Source organism: Empidonax traillii, unplaced genomic scaffold (assembly GCF_003031625.1).
Source record: "Empidonax traillii isolate 1590-97213 ecotype Southwest subspecies unplaced genomic scaffold, ASM303162v1 scaffold689:size842923, whole genome shotgun sequence".
Taxonomy (NCBI): Eukaryota; Metazoa; Chordata; class Aves; order Passeriformes; family Tyrannidae; genus Empidonax; species Empidonax traillii.
In genome coordinates this window covers 696,526-722,013 of record NW_020955882.1, presented here as the reverse complement: position 1 = coordinate 722,013, position 25,488 = coordinate 696,526, and the positions used below count along the sequence as shown (strand labels likewise).

At 50.6% G+C, this 25,488-nt stretch overlaps 1 protein-coding gene across 1 annotated transcript in view; it reads right to left on the bottom strand.

The window, feature by feature from the left end:
• The window catches only part of PDLIM4 (PDZ and LIM domain 4), a 42,785-nt gene extending 19,522 nt beyond the window's left edge, over window positions 1-23,263 (bottom strand). The window contains exons 1-3 of the mRNA XM_027899821.1: window positions 23,128-23,263; window positions 10,022-10,173; window positions 3,958-4,042 (exon numbers count right to left, since the gene is read on the bottom strand). Of these exons, the coding sequence (XP_027755622.1) occupies window positions 3,958-4,042; window positions 10,022-10,173; window positions 23,128-23,220 (330 nt within the window). The 5' untranslated portion in view covers window positions 23,221-23,263. The remainder of the gene's footprint in view (window positions 1-3,957; window positions 4,043-10,021; window positions 10,174-23,127) is intronic.
• Between the last annotated feature and the right edge of the window lie 2,225 nt (window positions 23,264-25,488).

The window sequence follows — 25,488 nt, the reverse complement described above, 5'->3', positions numbered from 1 at the left end:
CACCCAGCAGCCACACACACACACCTGAGCACACCCAGCAGCCACACACACACACCTGAGCACACCCAGCAGCAAGCAGAACAAACTCAGGAGTGTTCCCATTTCCACTGGTCTGGCTCACACAGCCTTGGGTTCCCTGCCCTGCTGCCCAGGCTGCTCAAACAGCTGCAGCAGATCCAGGTGAGCCCCAGTTCCCCCTCTCCATCCCATCCTGGCTGGCATTTGCACACAGCAAGCTGCCTGCCTCACCAGGGCAAACTAACACGGAGCTCTGTGCACTCAGACTTTGGTGTCAAGCACAGAATGACACATTATAATAAAAACAGCCTTTTCATCCTTCCTGTGCAGCTCCCCTGACACTGCAGAGACCAGCCAGCTCCTCCTCTCTGTGCCCAGAGCTCACCCCCTTTGGATGGTCAGGCTGCAGAAGCTGCTGCTCAGGGCACAGCACAAGGAAGAACAAGGCAAGGGGGACCAGGAACACAGACCCACCGTCCTCCTCCCTCCCCTGAGGGTGACACAGGGGCTGCTCTGCCAGCAGGGTAGCACTGGGATGCCATTCCCAGCTGAGTGCCTGCAGGAAGTGCCTCTCCCTGTCCCTACTGCCAGAGGAAACCCAGCCTTTCACCCCACACAGCTTATTGCACCCAAGTGTCCAGGTCTGGGAGGACTCACATCCTATCCCAGCTCCGGCTACGTGCTGCCAATTTAATTTCTACTGTGATTATTCTCCCCTCCAGACACTTGATCTACTGTCAATTAGCAGTGACACAGTCCCCACAGCCCAAAGCCCACGTTTCCAGCCCCCCTGGGCCAGAAAGCTGCCAATTCTGGCAGTTTGGGAAAGGGTCAAGCAAACAAACATCCTCTCCTTTTATTAGCACCACATGGTGTTATTTTGACTAGAGAGCTCACGCCACAGGAAGCCAAAAACAGTGGGATCTCCAGAAACTCATGGATGGGCGCTCCCACTCCCTCTGCCTGCCAGGGAGGAGTGGCTGGGCCAGTGCCCACAACAACACCAACACCATGCAAATCGAGCCTGGGGATCCCAGCACGTCAGCAGTGATGTCATGTCTGCACCATGGGAGTGCTGACTGCTGGCTGGACAGCTCTGAGCTGCCCCAGCATCCTCGAGGTCCCACCTGCACCCATCTGCAGGTCCAACAGTGCAGCCCTCGGTTCTTTAGGATGCAAGTCTGAATATCACTGCATTTCCAGCCTCCTCTGTAGATCCTTGCTGTTAAGGACAGACTTGTCCAATGAAACCAACTGATAATCAAAGTCTAGTCTTTAAAAAAAAAATTCTTATTTCCCAAAGGTGACTCACTCATCCTGCTCAGTGTTGTTCCTGCTAATTGTGAACAAGCAGCTCTCCATTTCCAGCTTCTTCAGTTGTGGGGGCAGCTATTCCCTGCAGTCACAGCATTAATCAAAGTTTTAATAAGGAGGATTGGTTACATTCTTGGTCTCTGAGTAGGGATTTTCCACAAAGCTCAACTGAGAAACCACAGCAGATTTAGAAAGAGGGGAGAGGAGAGCTCACGGCCGCTCCATCCCTTCCGAGTTCCCTTGCACAGAAGACAATTGCCACTCTCTCTGTCTTCAAGACAAAGATTGCACCTAAATAGAATAAATTCTAATAGCAGAAATACAGCCTCTCTCCAAATCGCTCAGACTGAGGCATTCTGCTTATGTCACATGTTTTGGGGCCTCCAGCAAGAATTACTGCAGTCACAAGTCAAGAGACTCCCAAGACATCTTTGCCCAGAATGATGAAAAAGTTGATAGAGTAAAACCTGGAGGGAGGAAGGAAGGAAGGACATGTGCTCCACATTACTGCAACGGCCACTCTGGGTAAAACTCTCAAAACCCTTTTCAAGGACAACCCCAAACCTCTTTTTGTGATTTGAGAGCAGAACTCCAGCAGGCTTTTTTCCCTGCCTCTCAAAGCAGATTGCTTTTTTCCAGATGCGAGGAAGTGCACCTAAAGGTTGCGCATTTTGAGCCAAGTTATTACTTTACACTGAGATTTTTCTTTCTCATGATCCAGCAAGAGCCTTTGCTAGAGGGGCTGAATGAGCACAGCAGGGGACAGCCCTGGGTCACCTGGCACTGCTCCACCACCATGGGGCAACGAGCCCCAAGACAGTGAGCCCCACACCCACGGGGAAGGGATGCCCGTGGCAAGGGTTGGCTCTCTCAGGTGCTGATGGTCACCCTCAGCATCATGCAGGTCAGAGGATACTAGAGCACAGCTCTGGCAGGGGGCTGAGCCATCAGCACGAACCACACTGGAGGCACAGCTGGTGTAGGGAGGGAGAAGAGTCAACCAGCACATCTTGGGTGCAGCCACAGCAACGTGTGCATGGAAACTCCTCCACCTCCTCTCTGGGAAACCCAAAAGGCCATTAAAAGCAAGAGTATGTGGGGATACAGGCACTGGAAAAGAGGGCAAGAGCTGCTGCCTGTGCCTGTGAGCCCTTATTCACACACCTCTCTCAGTGCCTACCACAAACACATCTGCTTTACCCACCTACTCCCCAGATTTATATATTTTCAGTGTAGGTCTGGATTCAGGATAATCCATCCCTACCCCCTCATTATATTCCATATAACTGTCTAATTTTTAAGCAGATACATATGTAACACATATTAATAGTCAGATTCAAATCCAATCTGCATTAAACCTCAGAAATGTTGTATCTGGCAGTGGAACTGCTGCACATTTGTTCCTCATTTAATATTATTCATAGGGTTTGGGCACATTAAAGTCTATTAAGAAAAAATATCTGTCAGAAAAGATGGTTGCAATTGATGAATGAAGCAAACCTGGCCAGGACCCAAAGCCCAGGCTCACAGATCAGCCTGTGCTGTCACTCAGGGCAGGGAAGGCAAACAGACCCACGTGTGGCTCGTATGCAGTACCGGGGTGGGTGTGCTGGTGCTGCAGGGGTGCTGTGCCTCTGCCCACCGTCCCTGGGCAGCAATGCAGGATGTTTGCAGATTCCACACGGCTGGAATGGCCAACTGGCTCAATGGCCTCAGACTCGGGTCCACTTCTCATGGGGTTTGGAGGATCTCACCCCTGCCCACACCACTTGGAGGGCTCTGTGCTGCCAGTGCTCTCTCCCCGCTCCTCAGTTAAGGACACACCACTCCCTGCAGCACCATTCCCCCCTTTGGCCTTGCTAACAAACCATTAGTCAGGACAGAGGGAGGCAGGACAGAGCCCTGGTCAGCTCCATCCACCGCCCGGCAGCTGCGGGAGGCGGCGCTGCCCTCGCCCGGCCCTGGAGCAGCGGAGGGGGAAGGCAGGGCAGGATACAGGCACCAGGCTCCAGGGAACAGAGCTGAAGACAGAGGGAAGAGAAGCTGAAAAATAAGGAGAAGGAGGAGAAAGGATTAATTCAGGAAAAACAGGGAGGTGAATTTACCATGGGAGGTGAATCACCATCACGGGACTGGGAGGGTGCGGAGGATTTTGGAAGCAGCTGAGGTGGAGGGACATCAGCTGAGGCAGATGCAGAGACCCTGGGTGTGCTGTGCCCCAGGAAGGGCAGGCACTGGGCAGTGCTGTCAGAGGGCTCCCAACAGCTCCAGCCAAAAAAATGCTGACCATGAGCTTGGTCCCTGGCCCCAGGGGGGTTAGTGCTGGTGCTGCCCTCCACATGCTGCTGGCAAGCTGATCCTGCAGAGCCTGGCTCAGCCACAGGGCAGTAACAGAAATGGGATTATGCCAGATCAGCTCAGGATCTGGCTCACCACGGGAGCCTGGGCTGTACCAACCCAAGGAAAGCACAGCAAGACCTGCACATGGAGCTTTGAAACCACTCATGGAAACTCCCTCAGCTCTGGAGGGACTGCAGGCAGAGCAGAAGCTTTCCAGACCCCAGACATGGATCTCCTCTCCCCAGAAGCAAGGTGGGAGAGCAGTGCAGGGCTGTGCTGCCGTACCTGTGGCTCTGGCTCGATGTTGATCCGGTAGGCTTGAGCTTTGCCATCTTCCAGGACAGGGGGGGACCAGCTCTTCCCTTCGGCTCTGCAGGAGGAAATGAGGGAAGCTCTGCTTAAATTTTAAATAAACCCAACCAAAGTAAAAACAAACAAACAAACAAACAAAGCACCCCCTCAAAAGCCAAATGTATGTCCAGTATACAGACCTGCCAGGGAATTGTTATATACATATTTGTCTGAAGTTATCCTCAGAAATAGCACAGTGGGAAATAGAGAAGATGCCAGTTCTATGCTATTAAAACCATGAAGCTCAAACCCCATCCTTGAAGTACAGGCTCTGACTCAGTGGGGGGTTTAAGACACAAACTTATTTTTGTTCAAGAAATCAGTAGACAGGTTTGTGGTGACTCTTGTTTTGTGTATTCCTGGCTTTGTCCCTTTGCTATGGCCCTGAATCCAGAAGGGATTCTGTACATGTATGTATGTAGATATCTATACATTCCCTGGCAGGCCCATATACTAGACCAGGACTGCAGGAATTCTATAAACACTTACACAACCCTGCATGAATCATCCTGCATCTTGACCCTTTCAACAGGTGCCAGATACAAAAAGCCCTAAAAATACAGTTTCCATTCCCAAATGCATCTTCAGTCCTGCCAAGGCAGGGCAGGATGATGCCACTGTCCAAAGATTTTCCTGTGCCTGCTCAGTTTTTCCCCCACCAGAGGCATCTCAGGGCACAGCTGGGATGTGATCTCCAGCAGGGATCTCCAGTGCTCAGGGTATGAGGGAGCTGCTGGAGCTGGGCACGGTCCAGCAGGCTGGTACACAGGCTTTTTGGGATGCAGTGAGGTTGAATTGGGAGATGGAAGCTTCATGAAGTTCAAGATAAAGCTTTCACATGCAAACTATTCTGTTTATCATCACAATCTGCATATGCACCACTTAATGAAAGTAGGTCTTGTTCCATGGGCACAGATCACTGACTGCATCCAACCATCCTTTGTGGACTCTGGCCCCTGCCACATCCCACATTCAGTTTAATTATCTGCAGAGTCCAAGTTTGAAAAAGAAGGAGCACAGTTTTAACCCAGCAGTTCTCGAGGAGGTTTTTTACCTTTGGTATTTTGCAACTACACCAGTCAGCACACAAAGCTGCCTTTCCAGATCCAGGGTCTGACTCAAAACCTACCACAAGCAGGGACTCACACTGACTTTTAACGCACTTTGGATCCAGCCCCGAGGATTTAAGCTCTTTTTGTTCCAAACCACTACTCAGTGCTGCCATCACAGCTTTTTCAACAGGGAATGACATACTCTCTCTCATAGCTAGATGCCTGGTTCTGATCATTTATCTTTACTATAATTATTTGATTTTAGGCTGGGACAATTCACCAAAAATTGGTCTTTCCAAGTGGGGCAAAGGAAACAGTCCTTCCCAGGAACATCAGCACTCCCAGCACCCCCAACCTGCTTTTTGCCACGATGCAGTGCTGTGTGTGTTGCTTCCACACTGAGAAGCCAATCTGGAGGCCCAGAACAATGGAAGTGCCTAATTCCATTGGCAGGGATCACCACTATTATTTCTGTGCTCTCCCTCACGCTGGGCCAGCCCAAGGAGCTCTCACAGCACCCCGAGAAGGGGCTGGGCTGACATTCCCCCCACTCAGCCCTGGAGCCCACGTGCCAAACACAGCTTAAAGCACCCCCAAAGACTTCAACTTGCCAGTAAATAAGAAGCAGGGCTCAGACAGCAATGCTCATTGCAGAAGATGAGAGCAATAGCAGTAAATTCAGCCTGTGTGAAGCCATGGCATTTGGTCACCACCACTGCCAGCACTTGCCCATTGGAGCCTCCCAGTCCTCCACACCCCTGACAAAGATCACACTGTCTGTACCAGAAAACACCTAAACTTGTGTTTTCTAAAAGTCATTATGGATATATTTACACCTAATGAAAGACACAGCCAGATTGGTTTGCACAGAGAAACCCCTTTGTAGTTAATGCTTTAATGATTAAACTCAAGGCTTCACCATCAGCTCTGCAGAGTGACCAGAAATTCTTGGTATAACTGAGAGCAGCAGGTCCCAGTGACAGCCTGAACAAACCAGGCTCACCCCAGCCCCAGCTTCCACTAAACTATGCCAAAACAAGCTGACATGGCACAGTTTAGGGGCCATTTGGCACTTTTAAAGGCAAAGCAAAGGGGAATGGGAGAACCACCAGCCTCACCAAAAAGAACTGCGAGTCCTGAGTTTGATGAGCGTTTGTGCTTGCACAGGGAGGCTCCCTCTTTTCCCTGGGAACAGTGAAATACCACGTAATCCAAAATAATCCAAAATAACTGAGAGATGACTGTCTGAGAGAGCGATGCCAGGGGCAGCTACTGCAGGAGGGGCTGATGCTTGGAGCTCACTCCCAGCCCTGGCTGCAGGAACACCCCATGCCCAGCAGGACCAGCAGGAGGGGTCTCCTGGTCCTCCCAGGACCAGAGCAGGGGGGTCTGGGGGGCAGCACAGTCCCCCTGGGACACCCTGGCAGCAGGTTCGTGCTACCAGCAGTGAGAGTTTTGTGTTCAGGCACCAGCAAACACCCACTGCACTTTCCTGACGTCATGGGCGAGAGATCAGGCCTCGCTCAAACGTTCCAAGCTGTTTCATTTTGGGAAAAGCGTTTTCAGATGTGTTGTAGGGGATTAAAGGCAGCTATGTGGAAATCATTACCCTGCACTTACACCACTCTGCTCTCTTAGGGCTGCTAGGACAATCCCAAGAAAAATAACCTGCCCTAGGTTCGTGCTAGGCCTTCCACATGGGGCTTCGTGGGAAATGGACCCATTTAACAGGACATCACAAAAAAACCCCAAATTGCAGACACCTTTAATCCCACTGCTTGTTTTCTAAAAGTCTCAAAGTCATTCTCAAAAGATTACTTGCATATGCTCACATATTTTACCAAAATGTTTTTTCACCTGGCAATGATCTGTAAATCTCACTCTCAACATGCATGGAGCTGCTTTTAAGCTGCAAGAATTCCTGGGTCTCACCGAATTTCTGATTTCCCCATCCTCTTATAAACTAACACTTATCCCTTGGGGAAGTGCCAGCCTGCATCCAGGACACTGCCAGCTCTGCCTGTGCAGCCACAAACCACCAGAACAATCACGTGGCTCTGTTTCACCCCAATCCACATAGTCCTTGAGGAGGGTGACTCCAGGGTCCTGTCCATCTCCTGAACACTCTTCACCTCCCACCAGGGCCCATCGCTATGCTCAGAACTGATTGTTATCACTGATGTGGCCGTGAGCCTTCCAGGAGCTGAACTCTGTCTAGAAACAGCTACAGTCGATGTGTCACCTTCCCAAGACTGTGAACCTCACCACGACAACTGGGAGGTGTTGGATCCATCCCTGCAAGGGCTGAGCTCTGCTGAGCACCCTGAAGGACCTGCCTCCTCCAGCCCACACAAAGGACAAGCTGCAGGATCTCTCCCCCTCCATTCCTCTCTCCTGAAGCCATTGTGTGCTGCTCTGGAAAGCTGCCGGCTTTCCTCTCTATTAGTCCTCGAGGAGCTCCAGAGGGGAAGCTGTGATTCACTTTTTCAGTTGTACTTTTACTGGAAACTTGAGAACACACATTGTCATCCTTCCCATCTTCCAGCAGCGTGTCTGCACTGCTCACAGCTCCTGGACCCCAGCACAGCCTCCAGGAGCTGGGGGAGGGGGAAGAACATCAGCTTCGTGAGCTTCCAGGGACTTTTGGGGTTGCATGTCCAGCAGATTCACTACTGGGCTTTCTCCCATAGAAACTTCCAGAGAAACTCCATCTCTGTACAGAGAGCAGGAATAAATAGAGCATCTTCATAGTCCAGTTCTCCCAGCAGACTCAGCAGTGGCACACACACCAAACTGAGAGGAGAGAAACTGCTTCCAGGATTTAAGGCAAAGTGGGTCTCATGCTACCTTGGCTTGGGATTCAACAGCTGGGAAGATGATGCTGGAACAGCTGCCTGATTTATCCTCAGGGCAGCCTGAACCATTCCACTAAATCCCCATCAGCACCATCACCCCCCTTTCCCACAATCCAGGTGCTGTCCAGCCTCACTAAGCCCACTTGAACTCCTGGTCTCACATTTCAGAGCCATCAACCACGACCTGGATGCCCAGCCCTGATTCCAGGAATTTGATAAATGGGATAATGAGCCTCTCATCCCATCAAATCCAGTGGCTCTCTGCATCCTCAACACCTCCAGAACCCAAAGGGGCCATGTCAGTCTTGGGACACCCCCCAGTAACTCCCCATTCTTGTTTTCTCCCCGTTCTGACTTTCCTACTGAACTTTCTAATCAAAGGGCATTTACTGACCAGAGGGTGAAAACAAAACCCATCTTGTTCTCTATCTCAGTAACATAAAATGTCAAGGGTTGCTGGAGAAAGGGCATGGGATGGCTGGAAGGCAGCAGGGGATGGAAGCCCTGCCCAGCTCCCTGCCCTCCCCCTGCACACACGCCTGACTGGAGGGGCCCTGCCTTGGCAAACAGAGTTACCACCAAATTTCCTGTGTCTTTGCTAAAGACACACAGCAAACAAGCTTGTTACTCCAAATCTATGTCAGCCAAACACACATTTACAAACAAATCTCCTCGTGTTGGTTTGCAAACTGGATTTTGTTGAAGGCAGCTCACAGAGATGATTCTGCCAGGAGAGTGCCCTCTGCCCAAGGGAAAAGACACCAATCCCCACCCTGGGCAGAGTCACTGGATCCAACAGGTCACTCAGCAAACAGGAGAGAGATCCAAGAGCCATGGCACTGTGCACCCACCTTGGGCTAAACTAAAAATAGACCTAATGACACATCCCTGGAGCTGCTGTCCTTACTGCAGGAAAACAAACCACTCAGGTTTTCCTGTCAAGAGGAATGCCACTCTCATGGGCATCTCTGGGCACAGCCAAGGTGTGTTCTGCCCTCGGAGAAGCCACCAACCCAACCCAACAGCGTGATCTCCTCCAAGAGGAGCTCCCCACTCTGAGCAGCTCCTCACCATCACCAGCTCCTGCCTGCTCCTGCCTCCCACAACTCTGAGCATTTATTTTTGCCTCTGAGATACAAAAGCCTTTCAATTCTGCATCTTCATTACCAAGACTTCAAGACCTGACAGCTGTTCCAAATGGAAAACAAAACCACTGCCCTTCCTTGGCTGGGGGAAATTCCACCTGTGTGAAGGGTTTGCTTGCTCTTCTTGTTTTCTTTCTGTCCCAGTGCTGAAGCCACATCAGCCAAACACCGTGGGCTGAGCTCAGAGGGCTGTGCCTCAGCCTGGACACCCCTGCCTGAGGAGGCACGAGGAGCCACAGAGCCTCTGCTCCATTTATGGCAGCGCCTTCCAGGCACCCAGGCGGAACCACAGGGTTTTCCAAGAAAACCATCAACAGCAAATGACAGCTCTTTACAGCAGGAAATGCCTCTTTAATCTGAAGTGGAGAACTATATCCACTTATTTAAACTGTTACAGATAACATTAGCCATTTGTGAACCTAATAAGGAGCCCTCATTTTGCTTGGATAATTTGTGATTAACAACACTGAGCTGCAGAATTAATTCCAGTGGAAAGCAAAAACGTCCAAAACCCCAAAAAGAAACAAACAAAAAACCCCATCCAAACTCAAGTGTCCATTTTGCCTCGAAATACTCTAAAAAGTGAATTTGGCCAGACCATCAAATGTGCATTCATTGAACAGATGTTTAGGAAAATGACAGGTGGATGTTAATGAAGTGGGAGGGTTTGTCCAGAGGAGATTTCAATCCCAGTGCTGCTGGGTTTCAACCTCCCTTGGGTTGAAAGACTCAACCCAGCTCACAGCCTGGCCAAATCTTGCAAGGCACAAATGATAATCCACATAAATGAACAGAACCCATTTTTTGTATCAGCAGGCCATTAAAAATAATTTTGTTTTACTGTTTTTGAAGACACAGGACAATTACCCAGACCATGCTCCAGGAACTGAGCCTGAGGGCACATCTGCTGCAGGGCAGCCACAGGAGCACATCCCAGCAAACCAACCTGTTCACAGAGAGCAGCAGCTGGTCCACACACGCTTTGATCTTGTTCTGTGCTTCTAGGTGTGTCATGTTCTCCGTGTTCTCTCCGTTAATTGCCAGAATAACATCTCCTGGGCACAGATCTGCCATGGCTGCTTTACTGCCAGGGTTAATCTGGGCAGGGAAAAATAAAAGGGTTACTTAAAAGAATTCCAGGTTTAAAAAAAAACAACAAAAAACCACAAACAAAACTAAGCAAACAAAAAAACACAAACAAATGAAAAACACCAAAAAACAAACAAAAACCCACAAAAAACAAACACACACACAAAAAAACCCAAAACCAAAAAAGCAACAAACAAACAAAACAAGAAAGTCCATTTTCTTGGAATAAGCTGCAGGTAAAAGGAATAGTTATTTCTAGAGAATGTGTGTTTTGCCTACACCAAGGCTGGATGTCAGAGCTCTCAGCTCAGCCTCAGCTCTCCAAGGGTCATCCTCTACAGCAACACTCCCTGGAATAAGAGACTTCAGTCAACCCCAGGCAGTGTGTGACCAGATCCTCTCCTCACATTTGTCTCTGGCTTGAAATAATGGAAATAATCTCTTTCCAGGGAGATGCTCCCCACTCCTCTGGCTTGCAGAGCTCAAAGGATGCTGCAAGAATCAATCCCCGAAGAGCAGAGGGAAGCTCCTCTCTGGGTAAGCAGGCACAGAGAGGACGAGTGCTGGCACTGTCACTGCTGCCTGGGACAGGTCAGGCTGCACATCAGTTTTTCCTGACTGCCATCCAAGTGACTCGTCCCTCCTGGCCCTGCAGGGTCCCCATCCCTGGGGGAATTTAACACAAGTGGCTCTGGTGGTAGCCTTGGCAGTGCTGGGCTAACGGTTGGACCTGAGGATCTTTAAGATCCTTTCCAACTAAACAATTCCATGATTCCATTCTATAAATATCACAGGGCTTGTTAAGTCTCCACAATTCTTTCCTTTGGGGTTTGTGGGAGTGCCAGAACTTTATAAAACTCCTAACTTCTTTCCTGAGGAACTAATGACAGGTCCAGGTACTGTTTGTGGTCAGCCATAAGGCCAATCCTGTAGCCCAGAAAAGCGGTGCTTGAGAACTCACCGTTTCATTTACATCATCCTAAATGTGGCTTTAACTTTTATAACGACATAAAATGACACCAGGCATAGTCAGGACAGGTAAATGTGTCGGTTTAAACTCTTCAGAGCTGTGTGTTTGCCCTGTAATTTCCTCTTCAGTCACTCTGAGCATCTGCTAACCCACCAACCCCATGGTTTATGAAATGAGAAAGCACAGCGAGCCTGACTTGTGGTTATTCATGTCTGACTGCACTAAAGCAAGACAGTGCTCTGCTTCTGCTTCCTCTTCATTTACACAGGCGGTGAGTCTCTGCCCCAACACACCTGCTTGAGAGGTGCAGACAACAGGAGCACTGCTCCACCCACCATCTGCCCCTGGGCACGGCTCTCAGTGGGGCAGGGTGGCCACCAGACCCCGACAGAGCGGGCATTGTCCTGCTGGAGAACAAGTGGGGTCACCTCTCCCAGTGCCCACGGCCCCAGCACCACAGGCCATCACCAAACAGGGACTTCAGAAAAGGCAGGCACAGGTCCTGCCTTTCACCTTGATTTCACAGTTGGAAGGGACCTGAAAGTTCCCTCAGTTCCAACCCCAACCCCCCTGCCGTGGGTGAGGACACCTTCCACCAGACAGAGTCACGCCAGCCTGGCCCTGAATGCTTCCAGGGGTGCTCTGTTCTGTTTTCCCAGGGAATTCAGAGAGGAGTCAGTCTCTCTGCCCGTGGCACCCAGGCTGGGGAGAAGCCACAGCCCCTGGCATGACACAACCTGCTGCTCTGCCCCCTGCGTGCCCACACCACCAGCACCGGCCCGAAGGTGTGCGAGGAGCACTTTTGACATTTAAATAGAACTGGCAGCCCGAATTACAGCTTTTGTTGCTGTTGTCAGAGTAAATCAGCATTTGCCATTTGCTCTTCAATAGTTCTGGCTGGGCTGTTTGGCTCCAGCAAAGCTGCCAGGCCAGCCCCTCACAGCCTGCCCGGTGACTCAGCTCAGAGCAAACAACAGGAGGTGTTTTTCAGCTCCACACACATTAGCTGGAGAGTTTTGACACAGGACATTTCAGCCCAGGACAGGATTATTTTTCCCCTGGTATGTCAGGTTTTTTGGACCCATGTAAGACCACACCACATCCATTCACAGGGCATTTGGGTCCTTCTGCAGCCACAGAAGCTGCCAGACCTGCCAGAAGGTCGACCAGAAGCTCAACCAGCACCTCCAAGGAAGCATCTCCATGTTCTTGCCTGCTGTTGTCTGCTTCTCTCAGTGTCCACCCCACAGCCCTGGCTGCCAGAAGGCTTTTGGACTAACAGACCTTCAGCTCGACCCAGGACAGCTGTATTTTGTTCTTGTCTATTCAGTGGTGTCTAAATGTCTGATGGATTTTCCCCCCTGCGCTGATCTTAACCAGATTGTGGCTTCCTTGGAGAATAAGCTGTTCATAAATGGGACTCCTAGCTTTTTCCTACTCTTAGATTCTGGTTTATTTCAAATTATTTTGGCAGTATTTTCATATTAGCATTTTATGCTTGCTGTGGAGATGACCGAGGGCTTGAAATGGAGCTGCACTCCAAGAATTCATTAGTTTGAGATACAACATCAGTGCCTCAACAGCTCGGGAGTCATTACTGTAATGTCTGTCAGGCCTGAAGTTTGTATTTCAGTGACTAATGTTTACAGTACTTTAGACCAGGCTCACCTAACCCACAGCTGTGCACAGCCACTGCCACCAAACATGCCACAGAAAGCCTGGTGAGCCTGGTCTGGGGTCAGTGCTGTGCCCAAATCCTCTGCCTGCTCTGGACTTGGGTTAGTGCTGGCCCTGGCAGTGCTGCCCCAACAGCTGGACTCCATGGTTTTAGAAATCTTTTCCCACCCAGACATTCTGTGATTCTGTGGCATTAGAGCCTGGCAGTGCACAGAGGTTTTGGGATGGAGCTTGTGCCAGAGCCACTCACCTGAGCCTCTCCAGAGGGCCCTGAGCTGTAACCACAGCGTGGGTGACATCAACAAAACAGATGAATTTGAGAGAAACTGGATACCTGAGGAGGCTAAAAACCCGGCCCAGAAAACCTGCTCTGAGTCACCGAGCCCCGTGCTCCTGGAAGGGGCCTCAGAGGAGCTGAGGCTCGAGAACAGCAGAGGAGAAAGAAAAACCATGATAACATTTTATTTGAAGTTCCCCACCTGTGCCAAGAACAAACCACTTCAGAAATCAAGGCTGAATGAAGGCAGACCAAGAGCAGCCCAGTGGATAGGTAACTCAGGGTGGTGTGAGTGATCTCCCCACCTCAGGTAACACCGAGTGCCCTAAAGCCAAGTCCCAGCTCACCCACCAGGCCCTCCCACGGGCTCTGTCCCACGGTGCCCGCCGTGCCCTGGGGATGCCATGCCCCATCCTGCCCGGGCTGGCTGTCTGCCAGGAACTGGGCTGCTTCTTTGCTTTTCTCCAGGGCAATTACACACCAGCAAGGAGCCAGCCCAGCCCCTCACACCCTGCCAGCCCCCAGGGCAGCGGCCCCAGGCAGGTGCTGGAGTGGGATTCCACGGGTGGACGGGGTGCTCTGAGCCCCTGTGCTGCCAGCAGCTCACAGGGTCCTGCTCCCTCTGAGCCCACCTGGCTCTGCAGGAGCTCTGCTCGTGCCGTGGGGACAGCAACCTCAGCACCCCTCCAGAGCAGTCAAGTGTAGGGCACTGAGAGCCAAAACCACAGCAAACACCACGGCCTTAAACAAACGTAAATATTTTTGTTATAATTCCCCTAAAGGTTTTTCATGTTCGACCAGACAAGAATCCTGCCTCCTCTGGGAGTTCTGAGCTCCTGAGGACAACCTCATGCAGCACCAAAACAGCACTGAGCTGGTTATTGCTGCCCTGCACTCAGAGGTGTTTTCCCAACATCATAAATCCAAAGCCAGTGGATGGATTGGATGGATGATGGATAGTCACATCAGTCCCAAGTAAAGAGAGAAGATCTTCTCTCTGCACCTTCCACTCCAGGAGTGCCAGCCAGCCTCTTCCCTTGTGCCAGCCCTGGTGCTCAGCAGGTTTTCCACCCTCCTCTGGGGCAGCCAGCATTCAGCAGCCCCCTCCCCAGCCAAGGGGATATTCTCATGCCATGGAACAGGCTGGAAAGAGCCCAAGGTCAGCAGCAGCAGCTCTCTTATCTGGCCACTGGAGCCTTGTTAGGATTTACTAAGTGACATCTGACAGCAGGCCAGAAAAATAAAGCACATTAAGGCAACTGCCTCGTGCTTAACCTAAGTCTGCTGATGATGGAGCCGTGCAGTCTAATTTAGTAAGCAACATCATTCACCCCAAGAGCAGTTCACTCTTAAAACACTGTTAGTGCTCTGCTTTCTGCTCTGCAGCCTGACCACAGAAGGGTGCCAGGGCTGGGAGAGCACTCAGAGCAGGGCAAAGTCCCCGTGCCTGCTGCCTGCATCCCTTGCCCAGAGGGACAGCTCCACTTTGCCCAAGCCAAAGCATTGGGCCAACACCACAAGCTGAAACAATCAGTGCTCTCGGGAAAGGTTAATTTGTCTTATTAACTTAACCCCTCTTCATTTTCACTCTTTTCCCCAGAAATCTGCCTGTGAGGTTCCCTGTGCCAGGACCCAAGGACAAGGGATGCAGCTCCTCGCTGCCTGCACAGCCCCAGCACAGCCCTGGGAAAAATGAACTTGGTCTTCCCTGTCCCAGCAGATTTCACTCAAATCGACCAAAGGTGTCTATTCTGGCCCCTCACACCACTCCCATTCAGATAATGAAGGCAGCTTTCTCTCAGCCACATCTCCACTTTCAGTAAGAAGTGCTCCTCTAATGCATCCCCTCAGTGCAGGAGCCCCTTTCCCAGGATTTATGGGGTTAAAAGGTGCAATCCCAAACGAGCCTCCACAGACCACACCACCCTTCCCTTAAATCAATGGTAGTTCGTTGCAGGCAAGGCTGGGGGAATTTTCTGTTCTGCAAGTGTGATCAAAAGGGCCTGATTAAAGTGTTCAAGAGGCTTTCAAGAGAGTGTGACAAATTTTCAGCTTTTAAACAAAGCCAGCCTGTTCACGCTACGGGGCAGGAGATGATCTTACACAGCTACATCTTTTAAAACAGGAAGAACCAAGAGTCAAATGACTTACTAATGAAGATAAATTCCCCAAATCCTTAAACATTCTTTCCAGGGATTCTCTTCAGCTTTTCAAAGCCTCCTGCTTTGAACTCCCATATATTCCGTGCCAATCCATTTGCATTTTTCTAGTTGCTTATATAAAGTCTGATGCACCAAGGCATTATTTAGGTATGCTCAGATCCCAGTGAATGAAGAACACTGTTTATGCAGTGTGGATTCATTTAACCACTGAGGAAAACAAGAAGCTTAAAAGCATAAAAGAGAAAGAACTGGAGTACAAGTGTTATAAAAGGCAAGACACTCGAAAATCCTTTTGCATCCAAGTACTGATGGGTCAAAATCCAAATTTAGAAACAGATCCATAGTGTAGATCCCAACCCAGCTGAAAGGCTGAGGTCTCTGTACAAAGAAAGGCTGAGAATCAATGACATTGGATATGGGTTTTAAAGCAAACAGCCACCAACCCAAGTGCAAACCTCAAAACGTGGATTGAGAAAGACAAGGAAGGGACCCACAAGGATCATCTGGTGTATTTTGTCAGTAACTCACTCTCTCAGCTCCAGCAGCACTCAGAGCACAGGCAGCAGCAGCAGCTCACACTGCCTCCCACAGTCACCAGGACCCCCCTTACCCCTTTACTGCCCAGAAGGGCCCCTCTTCACCCACACAGCTGCTTCTGCACTCACATCTGCTCTGCATTCACTCTGCTGTGTTAGGGAGCAAGGCCAGGGTGGGACAGCCCGCCCTGGGGACACTGGGGGTGTTCCTGGAGCATCAGCACATCCGCAGGCACTGCTGGGTAGAGCTGGTCCAGCAGCATCAGAGTGTTTATGACCACAACTGCTTCATCTCCTGCAGAGCTTTAGGGCTCAGCTGACCCCTCCAACACCCCCAGCAAGCACCAGGGCTTCCCAATCCCTCCTCAGGAGCAAGCCCTGGGTGCTGCACAGAAGACCAGGGGGGGCTGCTTGGAGCTCCCCTTCCACAGCAGCAGCCCCTCAGCCAGGAAGGCAGGCTGGTGCTTTCTGTCCCAGCAGAAGTGGCCACAGGGCCATCTCCAAACAGAAGAAAATTGTTCAGCACAAAAAGATCAATTCAGTCAGGGAGCAAACCTGAAGCTTCATCCTCTGTGCACAGACAGGTGTTAATCACAGGGGTCCCTGGAGTGTTCTGTGGCTCGTGGTAAACAACAGCACTGAGAGCCAGCATCCTGCCAACCTCCCAGGGACCATCTATCTCCTCTGGGCACCCTTTATCGACCGCTCCTGGAGCCAACTGTTCAACACAGCTTCTCTTTCAGCACTGCCCGTATCTGATAATTAAGAATAATGACTTGAAATAATCTTTAATCTGGTGTATTTTGCTTTCTGGAGCTCACACTGTAAAATGTCATTGGCACATAATCTGCTATCAGTCCACACAACGTGTAAAACTACTTAAGGCTTGATGGGTGTGAATGTGAGTTGCTCTGGTTGACAAGAAGGATTGAGTGTGGCACAGGCTGTGAGGCATCTTTATGGTGCTTGGAAAATTCATTGGCTGAAACGCTCTTGCTCAACACTTCTTTATTTCTAACAGAGCTCTGTGTTCTCTCTGGGGAGAAAGTGGGGTTTATTTTGGGTTTCTGCTGGATGGTGAAGTTGCTCAAATGCCACACTGTGGCTCAACATCTTTGCCATTGCTCAAATAACATAGTGAAACCTGGGTTTGCTTGAAGTTCTGTGTAAATTGTGAAGTAGAAGAAGCCAAACACAACCTTATCTCCCAGGGCTTGGGGCGAGTGGGGTGTCGGGGCTGTGTACAAAGCACTGCACGAACAAGCTCTGCTGAGATACAGGCTTTGCTCTGCACACATCTGGCACCACCAACAAATCAAGCAGAGTATTTTTGCTGTGAACATGTTTGTTTTAACCTCTTCTTATCAACACTGCCAGAGCTTGAGAGATCTACTGTTTTCCTTCACACTCTAGCACCTGTGGTCACAGATGACTTAAAAAATAAAAACGTTCCCACTGAGTGTTTGGGTATCTAAGAACCATGAGTCAATGTGTTTTGAGAGCTTGGAAATCAGACAAATTCAGTTAGAAATATTATATTTAAGAGGACTTGTGCCTTCTAGGATTTCCACTTGTGACTCTTGTGAGACCTGTGATATGTATTTTGCCCCCAAGCTACCAAAAATGAAATTAAATTGCATTGGTCTGCACTAATTCCACACAATCCACAATGCCATATTTGTGTTAAAATTAAAGGACTGATCTAACCCCAGCAGGGCCAGGGTTATAACCATCCCTTGTGTTATACAGCAAGAAAAAGTTTAGGAAAAAAGAATAATTGCCCATATTTCCTCCTGTATGCTTCCTACACTAACAGAGCCTTTCTGTCTAACTGTATTCTCCTTCACCCACTTTATCAAGTGGGATTAAGTGCACTCTTCTACAAAGTAACTCTGAATACCTGCCCCAACAGGCAATCTTTCAATCTTCAAGGAAAATTGACATCACCATCATTTAAAAGGAAACCAAAAAAGAAAGGGGAGGAAAAAGAAAAAAAAAACCAAACCCACAAACCCCCAAATCCCAAACCCAAACCAGCCAATGACACTGAGCCCATTCTGCTTTGTCCAGCCTGGCAGAGGCCTGGGGGTTTTGAGGGTGTGCTGGGTTTATTTTGCTGACTTGCCCCAAGGTCAGACCTTGGCTGAATGGATCTCCATGAATCATTCTTTCCGCCTGCTTTCCCACTCAGGATTATCACTGTGCTTGATTACAGCAATTAGCATGTGGGGGTTCATTCCAGCAGATCCCACCGCTGCTGTGTCCTGAACCAGCACCAGCATTTCTCCTTCTCCTTCAGTTATTAAAAAAGCCTCAGTGGCAGAAGCACTTGAGCAGCAAATATGTTTGTGACATATTTGTTAGTTGTTATCTGCAGCTCAGGTGAACTGTTCTGTACCAGCACAGCCTCACAGATAACCACCCAGAGCTCACAAGAACAACAAAAAACTGACGGGCAGAGTATTTCCCTCCACTTAAAAAAGAAATCATCCCACTTGAAATACTGTAACAAACACTACTGTGCAGCCAGCTGAGGGACAGCTTTCATCACTCAGCTCCACACGGGCAGCAAACACACCAAAGGTCAGCACAATCAGCTGGGGTCCCACTTTTGGGATTCATCAACACAGAGCGGCCGCTTCCGACCTTCCAGGAGCTCTGAACAGAGTGCACAATTTCCATGTTACAAACCATCAGATACATAAAAATTACATGGGAAACCAGGAAAAGCCTCAGGGAAATCAGAGGGAAAAGCCCTGCTCCCTTTGCTGGTGTCTCTGGTCCTTGCCCTCTCCACCAACACGTGGGGAGTTCCTGCAGAAACCAAACGTGCCCGCCCAGCCCTGGCTCTGGGCAGCCCCTCCTGCTCTGCCATCCCCTCTCACACACGAACAAACCTCACAGGCCACCCCAGAAATCATCACCAGGAGTGGCTCTCTCTGCATTCACAAGGGAGCACAGCAACGGACTCGGGCATGTGCTGGCTGCCCTGACAGAGTCAACAAAATCTCTTTTACTGGAATTCCTTCCTCAGCAGAATTCCTTCTTGAGTATCCTAACCTTTAACAGGACACGTCTCTGCTCAAATGCAAAAGCTGCTTAAGTTTAAAAGTCAACCTTAACTCAAACAATACCTGGATAATGGATTGCAGACCAATTATTTCTCACCCTTCTTGTGTTACAGTTCCAAGAAACTCTGAAAATTGCATTTTTGCTGCTCCATTGGAGACCAGTGGGTAAACCGATGTTGAGGCCAGCAGATAAAGGAAAAACTGTATTAAAATCTCATTTAAAAAATACTGGAATTGGCCCATTTGTCAGTTATCTGTTTAGCCAAGTAATTTAGCTGTGATTCCAAAAGCAGCAAGTGCACGGATTAGCACTGGCAGAGGTGGGGAGATGATGACACCGACTGCTCCAGGAGCCGGACAAGCGAGTTCAAGTGATTAAACACACTCAGCTCCTCCAGTTACGCTAATGACTGATTATCTTTTAATCCCAGGCAAGGGGGAGATCAGCTGTGATCCCACACAGAACCACAGCACTCACTGATGTGGTTACAAGCACAAGACTGAGAAAAGCCCAGGCTGTTCCTGAGCTGTGGCTGCTGCTCAGAGGGAATGTTGTCACTGTGTGGAATAGGAGCTGCAGGGAACCCTTTCCCAGCACAGCACCCAGCTCTGGACCTGCTCAGCCAAGGGAAAGCAGCTGTGGGCCACCAGAAATTTAATTAAGTCTTAAAACCACTTTCTATCAAGTCATTGAGGCCAACTCTAAGCAGATCTCCTGGATCATTCCCCACTCCTTTGAGTATCCTTTGGAGGACTAACCACGAATGATGTGATGTACCCACCTGTAACAGTGGGTATAAAATAAGCTGAGTTCCCCCCCAGAGCATAGCCTGGGGCTACAATTCCCTTCCCAGCACTGTGCTGACAACACAGCAGCCTCACCCTGAAGGGCTGTGTACCCCCAAAACCAGCCCAGCACACTCCATCCCTGCTCATCTGGGTCCTCCTGAAAACACAAGAAGAAGCAGGGGATGAAAGGGGAGCTGGAGCACACCAGCACATACCATGTGACCACACGAGAGAGGTGCCCTAAGCACACCCTGCTGGATTTGCATTGATCTTTAACAATGAAGAACTCCACAATCCAGCCAGAGCCCTGGCTTCTCCAGGGCAGAGCTCTGCACCAGCTGCTCCCAGTCACCAGAGCAATCAGATCCTTACCCCTGGGCACTTAAGACTGATCAAATCACAGAGGGAAGGGACCTGTTTTCAAGGAAGGGATCACTGCTTGATATCATGAGCACATTTGAGACAGCTGCAAGGGATGGACTGCAGCCCATCAGCTGCACAGACACAGCCACCTCACAGGGGGTGAAGCAAACCCTTGGGAGAGAGGCAAGTCCCACCCAAAGCAGGATTTGGTGATTGGCATGTTCTGTGCTGCCAGATCCATATTTTTTCAACTTTCTCTCTTGACAATACTGTCACAAGGCACTTTTGTGGACCACTCTCATCCTTCCCTCCTGCCGTGCCAGGTGCCTCTCTCTGCCTGGCACTGCTGTGCCTCTCCCTCAGCTCGGTCTGGTAGCTCCTTTCACACCAACTGCATCACCATTTCCCCCTCCAGAAGTGACACTTGGGCTTCAGGTCCCACAAATGCCCCATTAAGGAACTCTGCCTTCCCTTTGACTGGAGCCATGGCACTTGGGCAGGCTTTGGAGAGGAGGTTGTCCCCTTCCATGTCCCCCATCAGCGCTGCAGCTCCGGGGCCAGCGACACATCCCCACACTTACAGTGGGGAGAGCTCTGGGGCCAAATGGTTTCCTGCAGAAGCTCAGCAGACAGTAGAGAAAACCAACATAACAATGACCAAAACGTTTTTTCCCCAACCCTCACACAGACAAATTTGTGGTTTTTAAGCAGGCAGCCAGCCTCCAGCACCCAGAGCTGAACGTGGGGGGCTTTGGACGCCCTAAATCCCAAACTGCAACCCAATTTCCCAACACAGCCAGTCCAGGGAGGATGTTTGCCAAGCTGTACAGTCCAAACACCTCATGACACATTGATCCTCAGCCCCCCTTGGGCCCAGGAGTGGGGTGCAAACCTCCATCCCTCGGGCAGCCCAGCACACCCAGAGCTTGTCAGCAACTTGGGCTCACAGCTGGCTGTGGCACTCCCAGAGTGTGGTCCTGCCTCCTGGCAGAATTCCTGCTTTCCAAAGATGTTTGTAATTTAATGGCATTTTAGAATAAAACAAATAAAATAGAAAGTAAAGAAGAAAAGGCACTTTGAAGGAAGCAGAAATCAGCCCAAAGCCTCCACAATTAGCAAGAGGCTCCCTCCCTCCCTCCCTCCCACAGTGAGCCAGCCTGAGCAGGGGGCTGGGGGCTCCCTGTCTGTGGGGATTGGGAACCCCCATACCCCTTGCCTGGCTTGCAAGACAGAAAGAACAGATTTCCTGGGCAATTACAGAGTAAAAGGGAATGTGGCACCACACCAGCCGTGCTCAGTCCTCTGCACAGTAGCAGGGTTGCAGACACCCACCACCAAGCAAAGCCCTGGCTCTCTGGGGGGCAGCCCTTCCTGCATCCCCAAGGCCAGAAGCTGCAGCAGAAGCAAGTTTTTTCCCCAGTCCTAGCATTTTTGGATACTATTTGAAATGCAAGTGAGGTCTCTTCTTCGTGTTAAGAGACTAGAGCCTAAGCAGAACACTCTACACATAAATTTCCATCCCAGCAAATTGTTCATCACCCTCCAGGAGCAGCTGCTGGAGTACAGCAACATCAGAGCATCACCTCGCTCTTCAGCGGGAGCAGAATTCAAAAAGGATCCAATTTAAAAGGCTGACACATGGAGTAACACCCTACAGCCTCTTCTTGTGTTACAGCTCCCTGTGAACCATGGCAAGATTGGCCTGATGAGAATCAGCCTCCTCACACCTCCCAGGTTTGCTGAATCAAACAAGAAATTTGGCAAGCCACCTGCCTAGGCAGAAGCAGACTTCGTTTTTTCTTGTTTAATATTAAACTAATTTTTTTTTTTCAAAGCAACAGGAAAACAGGCTCACTCCACTAAGGCGAGATGTTCATTTTCCCGACAGGAACATTTTCACAGTTGCCGAGAGGCGGTTTGTGATGCATCCCCTGTTATCGGCGCAGAAACAGAACTCACCGTGCCCAGGAGGCAGAGGCTGAGCCCCAAAATGTGCCGAGTGCCCGTCCCGCACACCCCCCAGCTGAGAGCAGCCTCCTGCCCACCCCAGCAGCACAGCCAGCCCCGCCAGCTGCTGCTCCCTGCCCTGCCCTTCCCTCTCCATCCATCTCCTCCTGTTCCTCCTCCAAAACGGCCCTGGCTGAAGCGCTTGGAAAGGGACAGTCCAAAGCAAAACCAGAGACAGAGCTGTGCAACAGGCGCGTTTTAACTCAAATGCAGACAAAGTCTCTTTAAAACACGCTCTCTTCCATAATTATTTCCTTGAAACTCAGAGTACATGTTTTCTCTTTTCTGTCACAGCTTTGGCAGATGACTGAGGAGACGGCAAACAGCTTGTGTGCGTTACACCAACGTTTTGAAGTTACAGCTCCTTTCAAAGCCTTTCAATACGCTCAGTGTTCGCTCCAGCACTTCAGCAGCAGCTGCCCGGGGGAGCTCGGCAATCCTGCACGGCCCGACACGCCGGGAAGGCAGAGCAGGGGCACCCAGCCCTGCCCCGGGGCAGCCCCAGGGCGATGGAAAGCCCAGTGCCAGCTCAGTCACAGCACCTCATCCATCACACAGCCCCGCGCACCTCCTCGCCCGGCTCCCTCCTGCACGGGGGGTGGTTTGTTTTCACATATAGCTACACACAAAGCCTATTTCAAGCTATCTGCGGCGTCTTAGCAAAGAAGTTTCCAGAATACATCTTTGTGAGGTTAAACACAAGTGTGAGTACACTTACACAGTAATTACTACCAGCCCACAGGGACCCCAGAACGCTGCAGCCTGTGCGGAGAAACTTCTTGCTGACTTAACTCATGCCTTCCTTAAAAACCCCAACAGCCTGTGAACTCAGTCCAGGGCATGAATCCAAACCCTCCGAACACTAAAAACTTTGAAAGCGGACCTTCGTGAATCAACAACCAAAAAAATAAAGCACGGAGAATGCTGCAACACTGGGAAAAAGCGGCTGAAAACAGCGCTGAGTTTTGAGGAGAGTGCCTTTGGGTGCATACAGACTAATCTGCAGTCAAACAGAGCCCGAGCGCTGGCACCCGCTGGCCCGACCACCCCGGGTACCACCCGCATCCCCGCCGCCCATCACCTGCGGCCGCTGCCCCCACCCCGAGCTCACCCTGGAGATGGTCAGCGGGGCGCTGAAATCTTTACCGCCCACCAGACGGAAACCCCACGGCGAGGGGCCGCGCAGGACCACCGAGTGGGACATCGCGGCGGCTCCTCCCGGGGCGGCTCCGGCTCCACTCGCGCTCCGCGCCCCGAGCGCCGGGACGGGCCGGGCCGGGCCGGACCCGCCTCCCCAGCTCGGCCCGCCCGCAGGGCGTGTCAGACAGGCGGGACCCACCCTCCCGGCCCTCCTCGGGGGGAACTTCAGCGCCACTTCCCCCTGAATCCTTTAACGAGCGGGATTCGGAGCCGCTACACGCAGGAGTAAAGTTATAGCACTTTAGTAGTAGTAAAGGATACGTTTGGTGTGGTCAAAGCCCCCGCTCGCTGTGCTTTCATCCTCTGGAATGGAAAGAAAATGATGTAATAGGTCGGTAAATGTGTAGTCAAGGCTGTTTTATTCATCACAATAAGTCTCTTGAAGGAGAAAAAAAGTTCAAGAAAATAAGCAGATTTCATAGAAAGCCATTTGGGAATCCTTCCTGGTTATTGCCTGGGCAAAAGATAAACCTCTAAGAAAATAATCACAGAATGATGTGGGTTGGGAGGGACCTTAAAGCTCATCTAGTTCCAAGGGCCCTGCCATGGGCAGGGACACCTTCCACTATCCCAAGTTGCTCCAAGACCCATCCAACCTGGCCTGGGACACTGCCAGGGATGGGGCAGCCACAGCTTCTCTGGGCAACCTGTGCCAGGGCCTGCCCACCCTCACAGGGAACAATTCTTTCCCAATATCCCATCTATCCCATCTATCCCTGCCCTCTGGCAGTGAGAAGCCATTCCCCCTTGTCCTGTCCCTCCAGGCCCTTTGTCCAAAGTCACAGCAGAGCATCCCTGTGACTGCTGGAGCACCATGGAGATGTCCTTGCTGCCAGGGGTGTGTAAAGGGATGGCTTGCAGGCACAGAGCTTAGAGGTGGGGTGGGTGGCCAGCACAGCTGCTCAGCACGTCCCCCAGAAGCTGAGAAGAAATCACAAAATGCCTGTAGAATCTCCCTCTCTTCCTGAAAAGGGCTGGACCGGAATATCCCACTTCAAAAAAAGGGACCTAACAAAGGGTTCATTGTTTGGAAGGTCCAGTTTCATCGAGCACCTTCTCACTGCCCAGTTTCTGTGAGTTTGATTTACGTGCCGTTTGCTGCAAAGTCCCTTTGCTGGTGACACGGGAAGGTTTGTGTGACAGTCTCGCTGCTGTGCCCCTGTTACTGGGCTTTGCTCTGGGGCAGGGAGAGCTGTACCTTTTAACTGTGCTCCTGAGCTGTCCTGCAGCTTTGGGATTTAGCAACATGAACCCAGTGCTGTGTTACAAACCCGAAACACAGTGCACTTTGTTTGCTTTGCTAGAAAGGTGCCTGCAGAGGAGAGGTCCAGCTGCAGGCGGGACCAGCACAGCTTCCCACTGCTCTTTGTTCCTCACAAGCATGTGCCTCCACCAGGAGAGGCTCCCCAGGCTGACTTTTGTCTGGGTGATGAATCATACCTCCTCATTCCTGCGTGATATCACCCAGCCTGCAGCAGCCTGGGAGTAGGCTGGTCTGAGGTTTCCTTGCTTGTGTTAGAAAATCCACCCAGCCAAACAGCAAAATTCCTCTCACAGAGAGCTGGAGGACTGATTGCTGTCCCACTCCTGCTCTCACTGTTTGGTGACAAAGAGAATTCCCTAAAGCACCGAGTTAAAGATGTGCCCAAACACGGTGTGTCAGCATCGGCATCTCCTTCCTCTCGGGAGGGAAAAGAAAAAAATCCTTTCTGTGAAAGACACAAAGTTTGGTGACAAATAGGAAAAATAAAAACCAGAGATACGGAAAAAAAAGAAGAGAAAACCCGAAACCTGCAGTTGTGTGGAGTCAAACATTTCCCTGTGGCATTCAGTGGGGGTCCCTTCCCCACGGGGGTTCTGAGCTGCACCGTGCTGGGAGGGGCAGCTCTGCTGGGCAGCAAAGCAGCAGGGCTTCAAAGTCATCTGCAGAGGCAAGAGATGATCAAAACCTAGAAATGCCCTCTATTAAAGTATTCATTTCAAAAGCAGACAGGAAACTGCTGGCTCCAAGGCACTTTCTCTTCAAGGGTTTCTGAATGCTCAGCCCAGATCCCCCCTCATGGAACTGACAGCTCATCGAAAACTCCACCCAAGGAAAACACAATTAGCCAAACTGGTAAAAATTGGTAGGTGTGCTTATTCCAAATGACACTAAATTCCAAAATGCATTGCGCTGAGTGAAGTGGAGGCAGTTTTACTCTGGGTAAAACTGTCTGCAGTTGAATTGTTACTGATGGAAAGTGTCCACATGCAGAGCAGCCCTCAGGTTTCA